This window comes from Talpa europaea, assembly GCF_964194135.1.
Source record: "Talpa europaea genome assembly, chromosome: 1".
Taxonomy (NCBI): Eukaryota; Metazoa; Chordata; class Mammalia; order Eulipotyphla; family Talpidae; genus Talpa; species Talpa europaea.
Genome location: NC_140073.1, coordinates 43,115,222 through 43,129,598, shown reverse-complemented (window position 1 = coordinate 43,129,598; position 14,377 = coordinate 43,115,222). Strand labels below are relative to the sequence as shown.

The 14,377-nt window shown below is 42.8% G+C and overlaps 1 protein-coding gene across 1 annotated transcript; it reads left to right on the top strand.

The window, feature by feature from the left end:
• Positions 1 to 913: 913 nt before the first annotated feature.
• Positions 914 to 12,061, top strand: LOC311178424 (tripartite motif-containing protein 5-like; the record flags this gene model as incomplete). Its single annotated transcript, XM_084245014.1, has 4 exons — positions 914 to 1,336; positions 3,803 to 3,898; positions 4,518 to 4,748; positions 11,990 to 12,061. The coding sequence occupies 4 exons, from the start codon at positions 914 to 916 to the stop codon at positions 12,059 to 12,061; spliced, it is 822 nt and encodes a 273-aa protein (XP_084101140.1).
• Positions 12,062 to 14,377: the final 2,316 nt, after the last annotated feature.

Genomic DNA, 14,377 nt, shown 5'->3' with positions numbered 1-14,377 from the left:
TATTCAGCCAAGGGTGGCTGGCTCCCGGACTCCACAGATGACTGATTCAACTAGATAATAAATGTCTTCCTTTTCTGCCTAACTCTGGTCTTCAAGATGAATTCTTTCCTCATGGAGATGAGGATCAAGTTGCATGAGTCCAGAACTGCATTTCCTTGTCTTCTTCCTTTTTTTTTTTTAAAGATTTATTTATAAATGCATACAAGAATTTTGGGCTACAGACCAGAGGTAAGGGGTGAGAGGATTCACCAAAGACAGACTGAGGAACAGAACAGGAGGATCTCATGAAATACACTGCTGAGGGGGAGCAGTGGGTGAGATAGGAGAGTTCTGCACTATGTGGGTAGCTGCCTGGGCCGGAGATGAAACTCTGCTGCAGTGGCTGCAGATAGCTTCATAGTGCTGTGCTGGCATCACAAGGGAGATCCTCCCCTTTTTTCCTTAAATATTTTATCTTGGGCCTCCCCGGTGGCGCAGTGGTTGAGCGCTGGGTTGCGAAGCTGCCCGCAGCCGCTGCAGCGTGGGTTTGATCCCCGGCTGCTCCCTGGCCACCAGAGGAGGGTCCCGCATGGCGCTCAGACCTCTCCTGCCGCCCGCTGCTCCCCTCAGCAGTGTACTTCGGTCCTTCTGCCTGCTCTGCTCCCCACTCTGGCTCTGGTGAATTCTCTCACCCTCTTGAGCTTCTGACTGTACCCAGTGCATCATGTACAAACAAAAGCAAACAAACAAACAAATAAATAAATAAAACATGCCTCTATTAAAAAAAAATATTTTATCTTATCTACCCTTGTTTTCTATACAATTAGAATTGTATCCTGGCTTTCTCATTTGTTCCAATACAACCTTCTCAAATATACAGGGATCTGTGAACAGGAGACACAAGCCAGGATAGCGAGCAGCAGGGGCAACCGCTATGGCATCAAACATCTTAGTGAATATCAAGGAGGAGGTGACCTGCCCCATCTGCCTGGACCTCTTGAAAGAGCCCCTAAGCCTAGACTGTGGCCACAGCTTCTGCCGAGCCTGCATCACTGCAAACAACAAGGAGTCTGCGGCAACCCAGGAAGAGAAGAGCAGCTGCCCTGTGTGCAGAATCAGTTACGAGCCTGGACACCTGCGGCCTAATCGGCATCTGGCCAACATAGTGGAGCAGCTCAGAGGAGTCAAGATGAGCCCAGAGGGGGAGCAGAAGAAAGAGCTCTGTGTGCGTCATGGAGAGAAACTCCTGCTCTTCTGTAAGCAGGATGGGCAAGTCATTTGCTGGCTTTGTGAGCGATCTCAGGAGCACCGTGGTCACCAGACCTTCCTCATTGAGGAGATTGCCCAGGAGTACCAGGTAGGAGAGCAGAATGCAGTTAAAACGGCAGAATATAGTACTTGATGGGAAATCTCCTCTAGGTTGCCTGGTCACCATAGTTCAGAGGTCTGTGATCTCTTTTCTTCCTGTGGTGTTGATACAGGGGAAGATTTCCTCACTCCTCTAAGTTCTGGAATTGGATGAGCAAGGAGATTAATGTCAGACAGATTAGGAGAAAAAGACCACATTTAATAATGTACACATGGAGAGTTTACATGACTGTAAATACTGAAATCAAATGGGATAGATCCAGTGTTTATTTATTTTTAAAGATTTATTTATTTATGCATTCAAGAACTGGGGTACAGACCAGAGGTGTTGCAGGGGTGAGAGGATTCTCCAGAGACAGAGTGCGGAACAGAACAAGCAGATTGACTGAAATATACTGCTGAGGGGAGCAGCGGGTGAGACAGGAGAGGTCTGTTGTGCCACGTGGATCATCTCCCTGGCAGGGGATTGAACTCATGCCACAGTGGCTGGGGATGACTTGATAACCCTGAGACTTTAACCCCTGTGCCACGGGGAAGGCCCAGATCCAGTATTTATAACCTCTGTTAAGGATGGGTTAGGACCTTGGGTGTCGAGGCAAGAGGGGGTCTCTGGGACCAGGAGGGGACAATTCCATGTGATACAACCTTGCCTTTCAATATTTGCCTTGCCTTGAGATAGGTTTTTCCCGTAAAAAGTTTTATTTCTTTTAAATTTATACAGTATTTGTTTGTTTGTTTGTTTGTTTATGCAAGCCCTGGGTACAGTCAGAAGCATGGGAGGGTGAGAGAATTCACCAGAGCCAGAGCGGGGAGCAGAGCAGGCAGAAGGACCGAAGTACACTGCTGAGGGGAGCAGCGGGCGGCAGGAGAGGTCTGCATACCATGTAGGACCCTCATTGGTGGCCAGGTATCTAACCGGCGCTGCAGAGGCTGCGGGCAGCTTTGCAGCCCAGCGCTCAACTGCTGTGCCACCAGGGGCGACCCTTTCCCGTAAAAAGTTTTTTCTGGCGTGCCTCTCTGATGGCGTAGGGGTTTCTTCTCAGCCCTATCATCACAATGGTCTGAATTCGATCATGGGCCAGGGAGCTGACCCACACATGGCACAGCAGACTTCTGTCTTGCCCACTGCTCCCCTCAGCAGTGTATTTCAGCCGATTCTCCTGTTTGCTCCCCACTCTGTTTCTGGTGAATGCTCTCACCCCTTTCACCTCTGGCCTACAACCCAGTTCTTCTGTGCATAAGTACCTAAATAAAAGTATTTCTAGAGATGTTGCTAAGTCTAGGTCATCTCTTTAAGATAATGCTTCCTCATGAGACTCAGAAAAATTTGATTTACCTTAATTCTACCTAATAAGCGGACACAAATTGAATTTTTCTGCTTGAAAAAAGGCTACCTAAACATTTTGGGGGAAGAGAAACACTAGGCTTGTTATAGGACAGGGAGAGGGGCAGCCCAAACTCCGCAAACCTGCCTATTCTAAATGGGTTCTGCCATCCGCCGCATCAACACAAAACATATGAGACTTTAATGGGAAGGAACTTTAATAAAACTAGGAAACAATACAGGTAAGGCAAAGAGTCTAGTTTCTAAATGAAGCACCCAAAGTTACCCGTCCCCTTGTGGGTAAAGGTCCATCCATATGGGATCGGCCCAGAACAAGGCCCCAAAGCCTGCCACAAGTCTAAAGCATCTTCCAGTGGGGACCCACAGAAAAGGGTCAGAAACTACCAGACAAGCCCGGAAGGAAAAGAGCAAAATCAACATCAAGATAAAAGCTGCCACTGTCACCTCCCCACGGGTCTCACCCACATCTGTGTCACCCAGTCCACGACCAAAAGACAAGCGCGGTTTCTTCACGTGTCTATAGGCTCCATGCGCCTCCTCCAGGTCTCCTGGCTCCATCCTGCTTCTTCCTCAGTCTCTTTTGCAGCTTCTCCTCTTCCTGCTCAGCTCCACCTTCCCTTGGGTGGGGCAGGGAACCTCCCCCTTTTCTGGGGACCACCCTGTTACAGGCTCACCTCCCAAGGTGGTGGACATTTATTTGCCTCCAGCCTGATTAAAAGAGACTAAATTAGAGTCAGAAGTAGATGTTTCGAACCATGTGTTAAATGGGGGGTGGTGCTAGTGCCATGAAAACCCATCATTCCCTTTCCATATGAAGTGTAACCAAGGGACTAGGTAGATTGAGATTTGTTTCTTTGCTGCAGGATCAAATTTCTCCTCTAGGACAAATAGAATCATCCTGTTTGAGGAAGGGATGGTGACTTCTCTCAGACTTCTGCCTGACTTAATACTTTCACACTTCAGATTTTCTTCTAAATTGTAGGTTCTCATTGATATTTTCAGCTTCTGTGACTCTTATGTTTAGAGATCATCTGATTACTTCCTCCATGACCTGTATTCAGATGTGGAGAAAGCCCATTGCTTGACCCTGGCTTGATTCCCCTCTCACAGGAGAAGCTCCAGAGAACCCTGGAGCAGATGAGGGAAAAGCTGCAGAAAGCTGGACATTTGGAAGCTCAAGTCACAGAAAGGAGAATTTCCTGGAAGGTAGGAGGAGGCTCTTTCTGAGGGATTTAGACAGAAATCTGGTAGAATTTGGGTGATAACATGAGGAACTTCCTACCTTTTTGTTATTGGATCATTAACAATCCCACAGTCATTTGATTATCCTTTTCTTCATCATTTCCCTGATGGAGGAGGGGATTGAAAAGTGAACCTGGCACAGATGGATGGGTCTTTGGAGGGAAGGTTCATATGGAGGGACACTGGCCAGGACAGCAGTGCATCATTCTCTGTTCCATTCCCATCTTGTGCTTGAGTCTTTGGCTCTCCTGGGGGAAGCCGTTCGCCATGGCTCCTGGTTCTGGGCCAGTGTTCCACTTCAGCAGAGGGTGAGTGGTGTGGTCAGGAGTAGTCCAGCTGTGTGAACGTGGAGACCTACCCAGTTGGTTTGTTTGGCTCAGGGTTGGACTCAGTGCTGCAAACTTGGTCATTATTTTGGAATACAATAGAGGGGAAGTAATAGGTGAAGAGCATCTTTAAGAATTGTTCACTTGCTCTGTCTCACTTTGCTATGAGAACTTTCCATTTACAGTGGTGCTGGTTCTGGTTCCTAGTCTTTGCCTGATGGGTTGAGTACCACCTCTCTCTCTTTCTTCTTCCTAAGAGTCATATAGAAAGTGAGAGACAAGGTGTCCAGGCCGATTTTGCAGAACTGAGAGGTCTCGTGGACTCGGCGGAGCAGAAGGAGCTGCAAAAACTGAATAAGGAGGAAGAAGTCATTCTCCATAAACTGGCAGAGGATGAGAGTGAGCTCGTTCAGCAGAGCCAGTTGATAGACGTTCTCATCTCAGATCTGGAGCATCGATTGGAAGTGTCAGACATAGACATGCTGCAGGTAATGTCACAGGGCAGGGAGAGGGGCAGCCCAGACCCCGCGAACCTGCCTGCTCTAAATAGGTTCTGCCATCCGCCGCGTCAACACAAAACATATGAGACTAATGAAAAGGAACTTTAATACAATTAGGAAACAATACTATGGGGATCCATGCTACTCATGTCATCTGACAAAAGTCCGGGCATGGGGCAGATTTCTGAAAAATCAGGAAATCTCGTTAGCTGACTCCAAGATTCTCCTCATTTGTTAATGGCTAGTTTCTACCATTGCTAAAATACGCATTTAAAAGTAAAACTGCAAAATACTGATCAATCACTGAATAACCAATTTGATGACAAATGGCACTGCATGATGCAAATATTACATTTTTTATAAAATTAGTAGTTCTCTGCCAAAGGCAGCAATTCAACATTTGGCCTTACATTAACCAGTGAAAAAACTTCTGGGAACAAAAGGCTGTAAACATCCCTTGGCCAAGTCTTTTAGTATGGATATGTGGGCTTTTGAGGCAAGGACTAATTGCAGAAGGAAATGATTTTACTTTAAAATTAAAAATAACAGTTGAGTGGCAGAGGTGAGCCAGGCTCCAAGTATAAGAAAACTCCTGATAAGCCAGAAGACGCCATAGTCGACTCCTGCTAAATTATTCCTGTTTATTTAGGGCTAATTCCCATGGATGTAGAATTGGTCTGGTAGCTGATAGAGTATACATTCAAGAATAAATCAACAGCAATTTTGTGACTGGTTAAGCTAGCTATAACCATCTTTGGCCTTGCCTCTGATAAAATATTTGTAATTCCTTACAACCACAAACAGCAATCAGCAATCTTACAAAGAAAGGAATTTTCCCTTAATCTTAAAGTTAGATTCTGAAACTAGACTGACTAGATAAGTAGAAGAGTAATAGGTAGAAAACTCTTTGTTTAGATTAGGAGAATTCCTCCCTTAATTGAGAGCTGGGGGCTAGGGAAGAGTCAGTGCAGCTTGCCTGGCATTAACGTCCTCCAGGCCCTTGGTTCCTTAATATCCAATCAATATTAAAACAGTATACTATAGATGATAACTTCTATATAAAAAAGCCTTCAGCTCTAATCAATTAGTTTTATGTTAGTCTAAACTTTATAGATTAGTTAGAAAAAAATCCCTTTGTCTCCCATCCCCCAGGTAACTTCCTGCCCTTTGTTTCTCCTAGCCCTTAGTTAATCCTTCACTACAGTAAACATAGAAATGTTAGTGCAGCCACATAAGCCTTTTGCTAGTAATAAAATGACTGGTTGTTTAAGATAAATGACTATTCTGAGAAACTTTTGGTTTAGCTAATGTGCCTCCTTTAAATAAAAAAATAATAAATGTCACAGCCTCTGCAAAAGGGTAAATCAACCCTTGCTGCTCTGGGAAAAGATGTGATTGTTATCTTCCCTAATGCATATGCTTAGGCACTCTCCCAGTTTGCTTGAAATGTATAAATAAAGGGCTGCTGAGACTCAGTAGGACAGTGACTGCACCCTGACGTAGTGTCTGCATCTCCTCATTCCCCCTTCCTTATCATTCTCTATAATTGCGCCAACGCCTTCCCATCCTTCAGGAACCACTGACACCCAGAATGCTGCGGTGGACTCGCAACACAATACAGAAAAGACAAAGAATATAGTTTTCAAATCAAGCACCCACAGTTACTATCCCCTTGTGGGTAAAAGCCCACCCAAACAGGATAGGCCCAGAGTAAGGCCAAAAGCCTGGCACAAGTCCAAAGCACCTTTCAGTGGGAACCCACAGAAAAGGATCAAACCACCAGACAAGTCTGGAAGGAAAAGAACAAAACCAAAATCAAGGTAAAAGCTGGCACTGTCTTCTCCCCACGGGTCTCTCACCCTCATCTCTGTCACCCAGTCCACTACCAAAAGGCAAGCGCAGTTTCCTCACTTGTCTCTCTGCTCCATGTGCCTCCTCCAGGGCTCCTTGTGGCTCCATCTGGCTTCCTTCCTCTCTTCTCTTTAGCTCCACCCTCCATTGGGTGGGGCAGGGAACTTGGAACCTCCCCCTTTCCTGGGGACCACCCTCTTACAGTAAGATTTCAAAAGAAGCCCCAGCATCTAAGACATGAGAACCATGAGGGCAGATTTCCCTCTCCTTCTGTATTGCTGTGCTCTTTCTGGTGTGACACTAAGGTTCTTCTGCTCTGCAGTGTGCTTCCTGCATTTATAGGAATACGTGAATGCATAAATAACAAGGGGAAAAACTCATTTTTATTAATGTGTCAAGTACAATGCAATTGTGTGATCTTGGAATGAAGATGCATTTTATTCAGGTGTATTTGATATCCCTCCGTTATTGCGTTCTAGTGTTATGCATTTATTAGTTAAATGAAGTGATCCAGCTTAGTCCAGATGAACAAATGCACTTCAGAGTCTTAACATACATTTTTCCTCCTCATATGTTGAGTAGAGATTTACCCCTTGTTTTTCTTTTCTCTGAGAATTGTTGAAGACCTGGTATTTATTTTTAATTATTCAATAGAAACCACAAATGATGTTTTATTCTGGCCCTTTTGTGTGAAAGGTTACATATATGTGTATATATAATTATATATGTATATAACTAAATATATATAATTTACTTGTTTTAATTTTTTAAATAATTTTTGTGTCCATTTTTGGCAATGTGTGTCTTTATAGGAATTTGTCTAAGTTGTGTGCTTTGTAGATGCAAAGATACTCATAATAATTCTTTATCATCCCTTCAAGTCCTACAATATTCACTGAAATGTCCCCTTGATACTAAGCAAAACCAAGGGGCTTCACAGGGACTCCAAATAACTCAAAAGAGGAATAACCCATGTTGTCTATTCTAGGGGTTCTTGTTACCTGTTCCATAAAGGCAAAGCAACCCAAATGGTGTGTTGAAAAGATTTTAATTGGTTTGCCAAAGTGCTGGAAGGCAAAAGAGAACAGCAGGTGTAGGAGGGAGGAACTAAAAGTCCCCTAAACAGCAAAAGTTGCAGAAATAACAAAAGTAGGAATCTGAAGTGGGACCCCCTCCTCCCCAAAAAATACCATTAGGCCCTCCAGAAGCAGGACTGGCACCCCTCCTGCATTTTTTTAAAATTGATAATATTTATTTTATTTTATTTTTATATTCCCCATACAATTGCAACCCCGATTTTGACCCCAATCCCTCCTTCCCCCACACCCCAAAGAGTGTCTCTGGTTCATAGTTGTTTGTTGATTTTGATTTTTTTCTTATAGTTGTTCTTTTTCCTGGTCTGTATTTAGGTTTTCTAGATTCCTGCTATGAGTGAGACCATCCGGTATTTTTCTTTTTCTTTCTGGCTTATTTTGCTGAGCATGATCTCTTCCAGCACCATCCATGTTGCTGCAAATTGCATGTGTTTATCTTTTTTGAATGCTGAGTAATATTCCATGGTGTATATGTACCACATCTTCTTGATCCAGTCATCTATTTTTGGGCATTTGGGTTGTTTCCAAAGCTTAGCTATTGTAAACAGTGCTGCTATAAACATAGGGGTGCAGGTGCTCTTTGGAATTGATGTTTCTGTGTCCTTTGGGTAAATACCTAGGAGTGGAATTGCTGGATCATATGGAAGCTCTATCTTTAGTAGGTTGAGGAATCTCCACAAGCTTTCGATAGTGTTTGGACCAATTTTCACTCCCACGAGCAGTGCACCTCCTTCATTTTTAAAGTGCATGACAAGGCCCAGTTTCTCTCCTGGATTCTCTCTTGGTGGCCCATGAGATACAGGACTCTGAAGCTCTCCTAGGTGCTTTGGCTGTGTTCCTTCAGAAAGTCACTGCAGTTGTTCCGAGAGCCTGTGTGTCTGTGGTGGTGGGTGGTGTTTGGGGTTGGACGTCAGTGTAGAGAATGGTGGAGATTTATCCCCATGTGGGCAGAGTGGAAGGCTGTGGGCACTTTGGTGGTTGGAAAACTATGGTGACCAAAATGAGGAGAGAGATCCTGGATTGTTAAAAAAATATGGATTTTTAAGAATAATATGAAAAGGAAAGAAGGAGGGAGAAAGAGAACTTGCAGATTGAAATTCTCTGCAGTCCCCATGATTAAAAAAAATCTTTATGGAGGGCTGGGCTCTCTTCTGCCCTGTTTTATTTTTAATTGTGGTGATTTGCTTTTTCCTTTTATCTTAGTTTATGTCTAGTCGACTTTATTGACATTTTTATAGAACAAACTTTTATATTTTATTGATTTCTTTCATGTTCAATCATTTGTTTCTGTTTTCTACATAATTATTTTGTGTGTGTTGTATGTGGTTAGCTTACTGTTGTTTTTCTAGTTTCTTAAAATGGAAATTTAGAAAACATCTTTTCTGGTTTAGTGTTTAATAATATAAATGTATTGCTTTAACTGTATTCCATATATTAGTATTGTTTCGTTTTTATTTTCATTCAATCCAATTTATTTTCAACTTTTTTGCAATTTTTTTTCCATTTACCCATGGAGTGAGTGTGTGTGTGTGTGTGTGTGTGTGTGTGTGCTTCTTTTTTCTTAACTTGCACTGATTTAACAGCTTGGTGAAGTTACAGATGAGACATTCTAAGTACAAATAGTAAATGGACGGCACATATGTGTGAGTAGAATTTAAGGGAATGGATGAAGTCACTTGTAGAGAGAGTTTAGACAGGAAAAGCACCTACATTAATTGTGTCTGTGTGCACCTCATAAAAAGTCATGCAAACTTCTTGAAGAATATTATAATTTTTTAAATTTCCTAAGCCTGGCATAATGCTTGACAAATAGTTGCATACACATTCCATTTCTGCTGAATACATGACAGACCCATTAATTATTCAGTCATCTTAGAGGGAGTCTGCATTTAGGAAATAAAATCATGGGTTTCTACTTTTCCTTACAAGTATGTCTCATCTCCAGGTTCATACATGACTTCCACAAGAGTCAAAACTGTTTCTACCTCTTGGGAAACCTGACAGCATCACATGAGTTCTGGAATGTCTGGCCTAGGTCTGTCTTTGCATTTGTCCCTGACAGTGGGACCAACTCTAACTCACCTAATCACGGGGCCAAGGAAATGTGATGAGGCCTTATAAGTGGGGAGAACCTATTACTTCTTGACACATGATTTTTTTTAATTAATTTTTTTTTTCTTTTTCTTCTAGGATGTGACTGACATCATGCAAAGGTATGTATGGGAGGCCAGCAATGGTCTTTTTGTGCTGTGGAGAGATACTTAATGCTTTTTAGAGTCATCTGGTGTTCACTAACAATGAAGCATCATTGTGGGCAGGGAAATATGGGTATACTTTTGTCTTAAATTTCTGTTTATAAAAAATGGGTTGAGAATAGACTAGAGACTATGGAAAGGAATGGGGATGGTAGGAAGCTGACAAGTTTGGGTCAGTAGTAGCCTAAAGATAAAGTATTTGACAAATGGTCAATAGGCATATGAAAAAATGTTCAGCATCACTAGTTACCAGGGAAATCCAAATCAAAACTGCAATGAAATACCACCTCACTCTAGGGTGAATGCCCGTACCAAAAAAAAAAAAGGAATCAACAAATGCTGGAGAGGATGTGGAGATAAAGGAACAATATTACAGTGCTGGGGGAATGGTAAACTAGTACAGCCACTATGGAAAGCTGTGTGGAGCTTCCTTAGAACTCTAAAAACTGAACTTTTTGTGATCCAGTGATCCCACTCCTAGGAATCTACCCAAAGAACACAAAAACACTAATTTGAAAGGAAAACTGCACTCCTATGTTTATTGCAGCACTGTTTATTTACCATAGCCAAGATATGGAAAAAACCCAGATAACCCAAAATTGATGAATGGATCAAAAAGTTGTGGTATATTTATACAATGGACTATTATTCAGCGATCAAAACAGACAAACATACTACTATTTACAGCAATATAGATGGAGCTGGAAAAGGATTATGTTAGCCAAAATCAGTCAGAAGAAAAAATATAAATACCGATGGTCTCTCTATATGTGGAATGTACAGAAAACAAATGAAAGGTGGAGAAAAAGTCAAAACTAGCAAGCTGACCATGAATCTGAGACATACAACAAAGGAGGATGAGGGAGGGAGGTCAAAATAGGAGAGGGAAAAGTACAAGGGGATATGGTGACGATTCACAAGTGATACAGGGATCGGAGAACCATGGGAACTACAATAATATAAGAAAAAAATTAATAACAAAAAAAAAAACTCAAGCCTTTGAGTTTTCAGACCTCTGTACCCTCATAAATTTTATTCACTCTGTGTGCTTATATCTAGGGTTCTTGCATATCACAGGCGCTTGACTTTTATAGGGGGAAGCCCAGATCTTTTTCTGCCAAGCACCCAGAATTAGCAACAGCACCTTTATATCTATAGTTCATCGACTATCTCGTGGGATATTTGGGCCCTGCTGTCAGAAAGTGATTCATCTCCTCACACACTCTGGCCCCAAGTATCAAGAGGCAGCATCTTACTTTAAATTCATGCCTGCCTGGCAGCATCGACCTCTTTCTGAAACACAAAATCCAGACCACTGTTCGGCTGGAGATCATCATGTATTCTTTTCCAAGTGTCTGCAATTGTTCTCAGAGAGCCTGAGTCTTAAATGTTATTCTGAGGGCCTCCCTAGTGGGGAGTAGAGTTTGAAATCTTGGTTGTCTCCAGGGAGTGTTCCCAAACTTGATGTATCTCAGACACCCAGGAGCCAAGTTCTGGAGTTTTCCTTTCTGTTTTTCTCTCTGGATCCCAAATGCATATAGTGACTTTTCTACACATTGCTTTTTTTTAAGGTAATAAAATTTATTTTGTCAAATCTGTTACTACACATAATTCATATGGTTTTTAGCAAGTAGAGGGATAGATATTAATTTAACTTTATAAGGAAGAATCTGCTCTTGAGAGGTCAAGACCTTCCCAGAGTCACAGAGAGGTAGACATCAGCCCATTTTTTTCTGACTCTGAGGTCAGCATTTACTCTTTTTTTCTCATAGTTTCCAGGTAAGAGTTCAAGTGTATTCCTTGGAGTGAAGAGATAAGAAGTCAGTAGTTTCGACAGGACAATGTTAGAGGTGTGGGGAATCTATGTTTCTCATTCTAGGTGTTGGGATTTCACTCTGAAGGAGCCAAAAACTTTTCCCAAACAACCAAGACGTTTGTGCCATGCTCCGGATCTGAGAGAGATACTGCGAGGGCTTGCTGGTGAGGCGGGGTCAGCCGGTTGGGCAACTGTGGGGTGTTGCAATGGCAGGGACCAAGTGAGGAAGAAACGCAGCTTTTAGGTGTGGACAGTGATGCTGGGGGCACTGGAGACCATGGCTGAGGAAATGTCCTGTTGAGTGGGGATCAGCCAGGTCTCAGCACTACCCTTATTTACCAGTTTACTCCCTGCCATAGTTCCAGGAACTTCCCTTAATCTGGAGAGGAGATAGAGTTCAGTGCTGTGGCCTTCGCTTAGCTTCAACAGTTCAGATTTTTTTTTTTTTTAATCATTTCAGACCTGGCGAATGTGCGATGCTGCTGGGGTAAGCATAAATCTTCATGTCATCAGACTTCTCAATTCTATTCACTTCATCTCTCTAAATTTTTTGATTTCTAATAGAACTCATATTTTAAAACTACTATGTCTCGTTCTAATACATAGACTGATTCTGCAGTGTTTTATTTCTCCCTAAAACCAAAATTCTTTCCATTTCCTGCTAAGTTATTCTCATGATTCTTCTCACAATGTCATGTATAAGGACACTTCCTGTCCCTCACCCAAACCTTTAATTTTCTGCAGTTGATGTCACCTTGAATCGGACCATCAGTGAACACCACGTTGAAATTTCTCTAAATAAGAAACAAGTGAGATATTTGTTTGAGAACTTTGGAGTTAGACATGTGAATTGCTATTATGATTATTCCGTCGTGGGATCACCACTTCTCACAAATGGGAAACATTACTGGGAGGTAGATGTATCCAAAAAAATTTCCTGGATCCTGGGGGTGTGTGGGGAAAACCATTATCAAGCACGCGCACGGCAGTTTGCCGCGAGAGTTGATAAACACACTTTTGTACCAGATTTTTATGGTGGATTACAGCCTGCGTATTCCATATGGGCTATAGGGTTATTGAATGGATCAAGGTATCGTGCTTATGATGAAGACACTCACTCCAAGAAACCCAAGATCTTGTCTCTTTCCATGACTGTTCCTCCCAGTCGTGTTGGGGTTTTCCTAGACTATGAGGTGGGCACTGTCTCCTTTTACAACATCACAAACCATGGGTCACGCATCTATGAATACTCCAAGTGTTGCTTTCCTAAGAGAATTCTTCCATATTTGAATCCTCTGAATTGTGAATTCCCCATGACTATTTGTGGACCAGGCCCTTGAGCTTCTTGATCCTCATGCACTTCCTTGGAGTGCCTTTTGCCTTGGGGGCATCTAAGGCGCTGAGTTTATTTTCAACATTCTGCCACCTTTTCCTTGCTGCCTCCTTTCTTTTGCATTTTGACATCCTTTATTTATCAACATGGTGTATCACTTGCCCTGTGTCAGATTTTTTCTAAATATCATGCACATTAGGAGAGGCTCTTAATTTATCATTTCTATTCTCCTGAGGAAACATCAGGCCTCCTGCCCTCTGTCAAGTGTTTGCGATCTCATTTTCTCTGCCACTGACTGAGAAAATGAAGGTGTTGACTAGTAAATATCAAACGATAGGTGCTGAGAGAGGAAGTTGTGTCCAGAGTGTTTTTTTTTTCTATTTTTTTTAAAGATTTATTTATTTATACATGAACCGGGGTATAGGCCAAATGCATGGAAGGGTGAGAGGATTCACCAGAGACAGAGTGGGGAACAGAACAGGCAGGCTGACTGAAATACACTGCTGAGGGGAGCAGCGGGCGAGTCAGGAGAGGTCTGCTGCGCCATGTGGGATTCTCACCCATTGGCCGCGATTGAACCAGCGCTGCAGGGTTTGCGGACAGCTTTACAGTGCCGCACTCAACAGCCTGCACCACCAGGAAGGCCCCCAGAGTGTGTAAATTCAAGTCTTGTCACTCCACATACCAGCAGTTTAACCTGGAATAAATAATTAAATGTTGTGTAAATTTTCTTCATTTTTATTTTTTTTTATTATATACATTTTTTACATCATTTGTCATTTTTGCACAATGTGTGCATTTTCATCTTGGTTATAGTCCCCGTACAATTCCCACCCCCCTTGTTTTGATCCTACTTCCTCCACTTCCCCCGCTCCCCAGTGTGTCTCTGGTTTATAGTTGCTTCTTGATTTTTCTTAAGCTAATACAGGTCAAAAAAAACCACAACTGCCCCACATTGTGAGAAATGAAATTGCTACATAGTGTGATCTTTGTAAAAATGGAGGTTTTGTGTGCCCTGCCTCGCCTATTAAAGGGCAGAGCTAGTGGGGAGGAGCAGCTGAAGACAACTGAGAGGAGAGCCCCAGAGGGGAGACTGGAGGAAGCTTGTGGAGCAGAGACACCTGAAGAAGGAAGCCTGCTCGCTTCTCAGCTTGGGACTTGCACCGTTGACTTGGGGGACACAGAAGGGCCCGTGGAATCTGAGACATGGAGAGACACTTGGGAGAGGGGTGGTGGGTGGAGGTTGGCAATGGCAGCCATTACCTTGA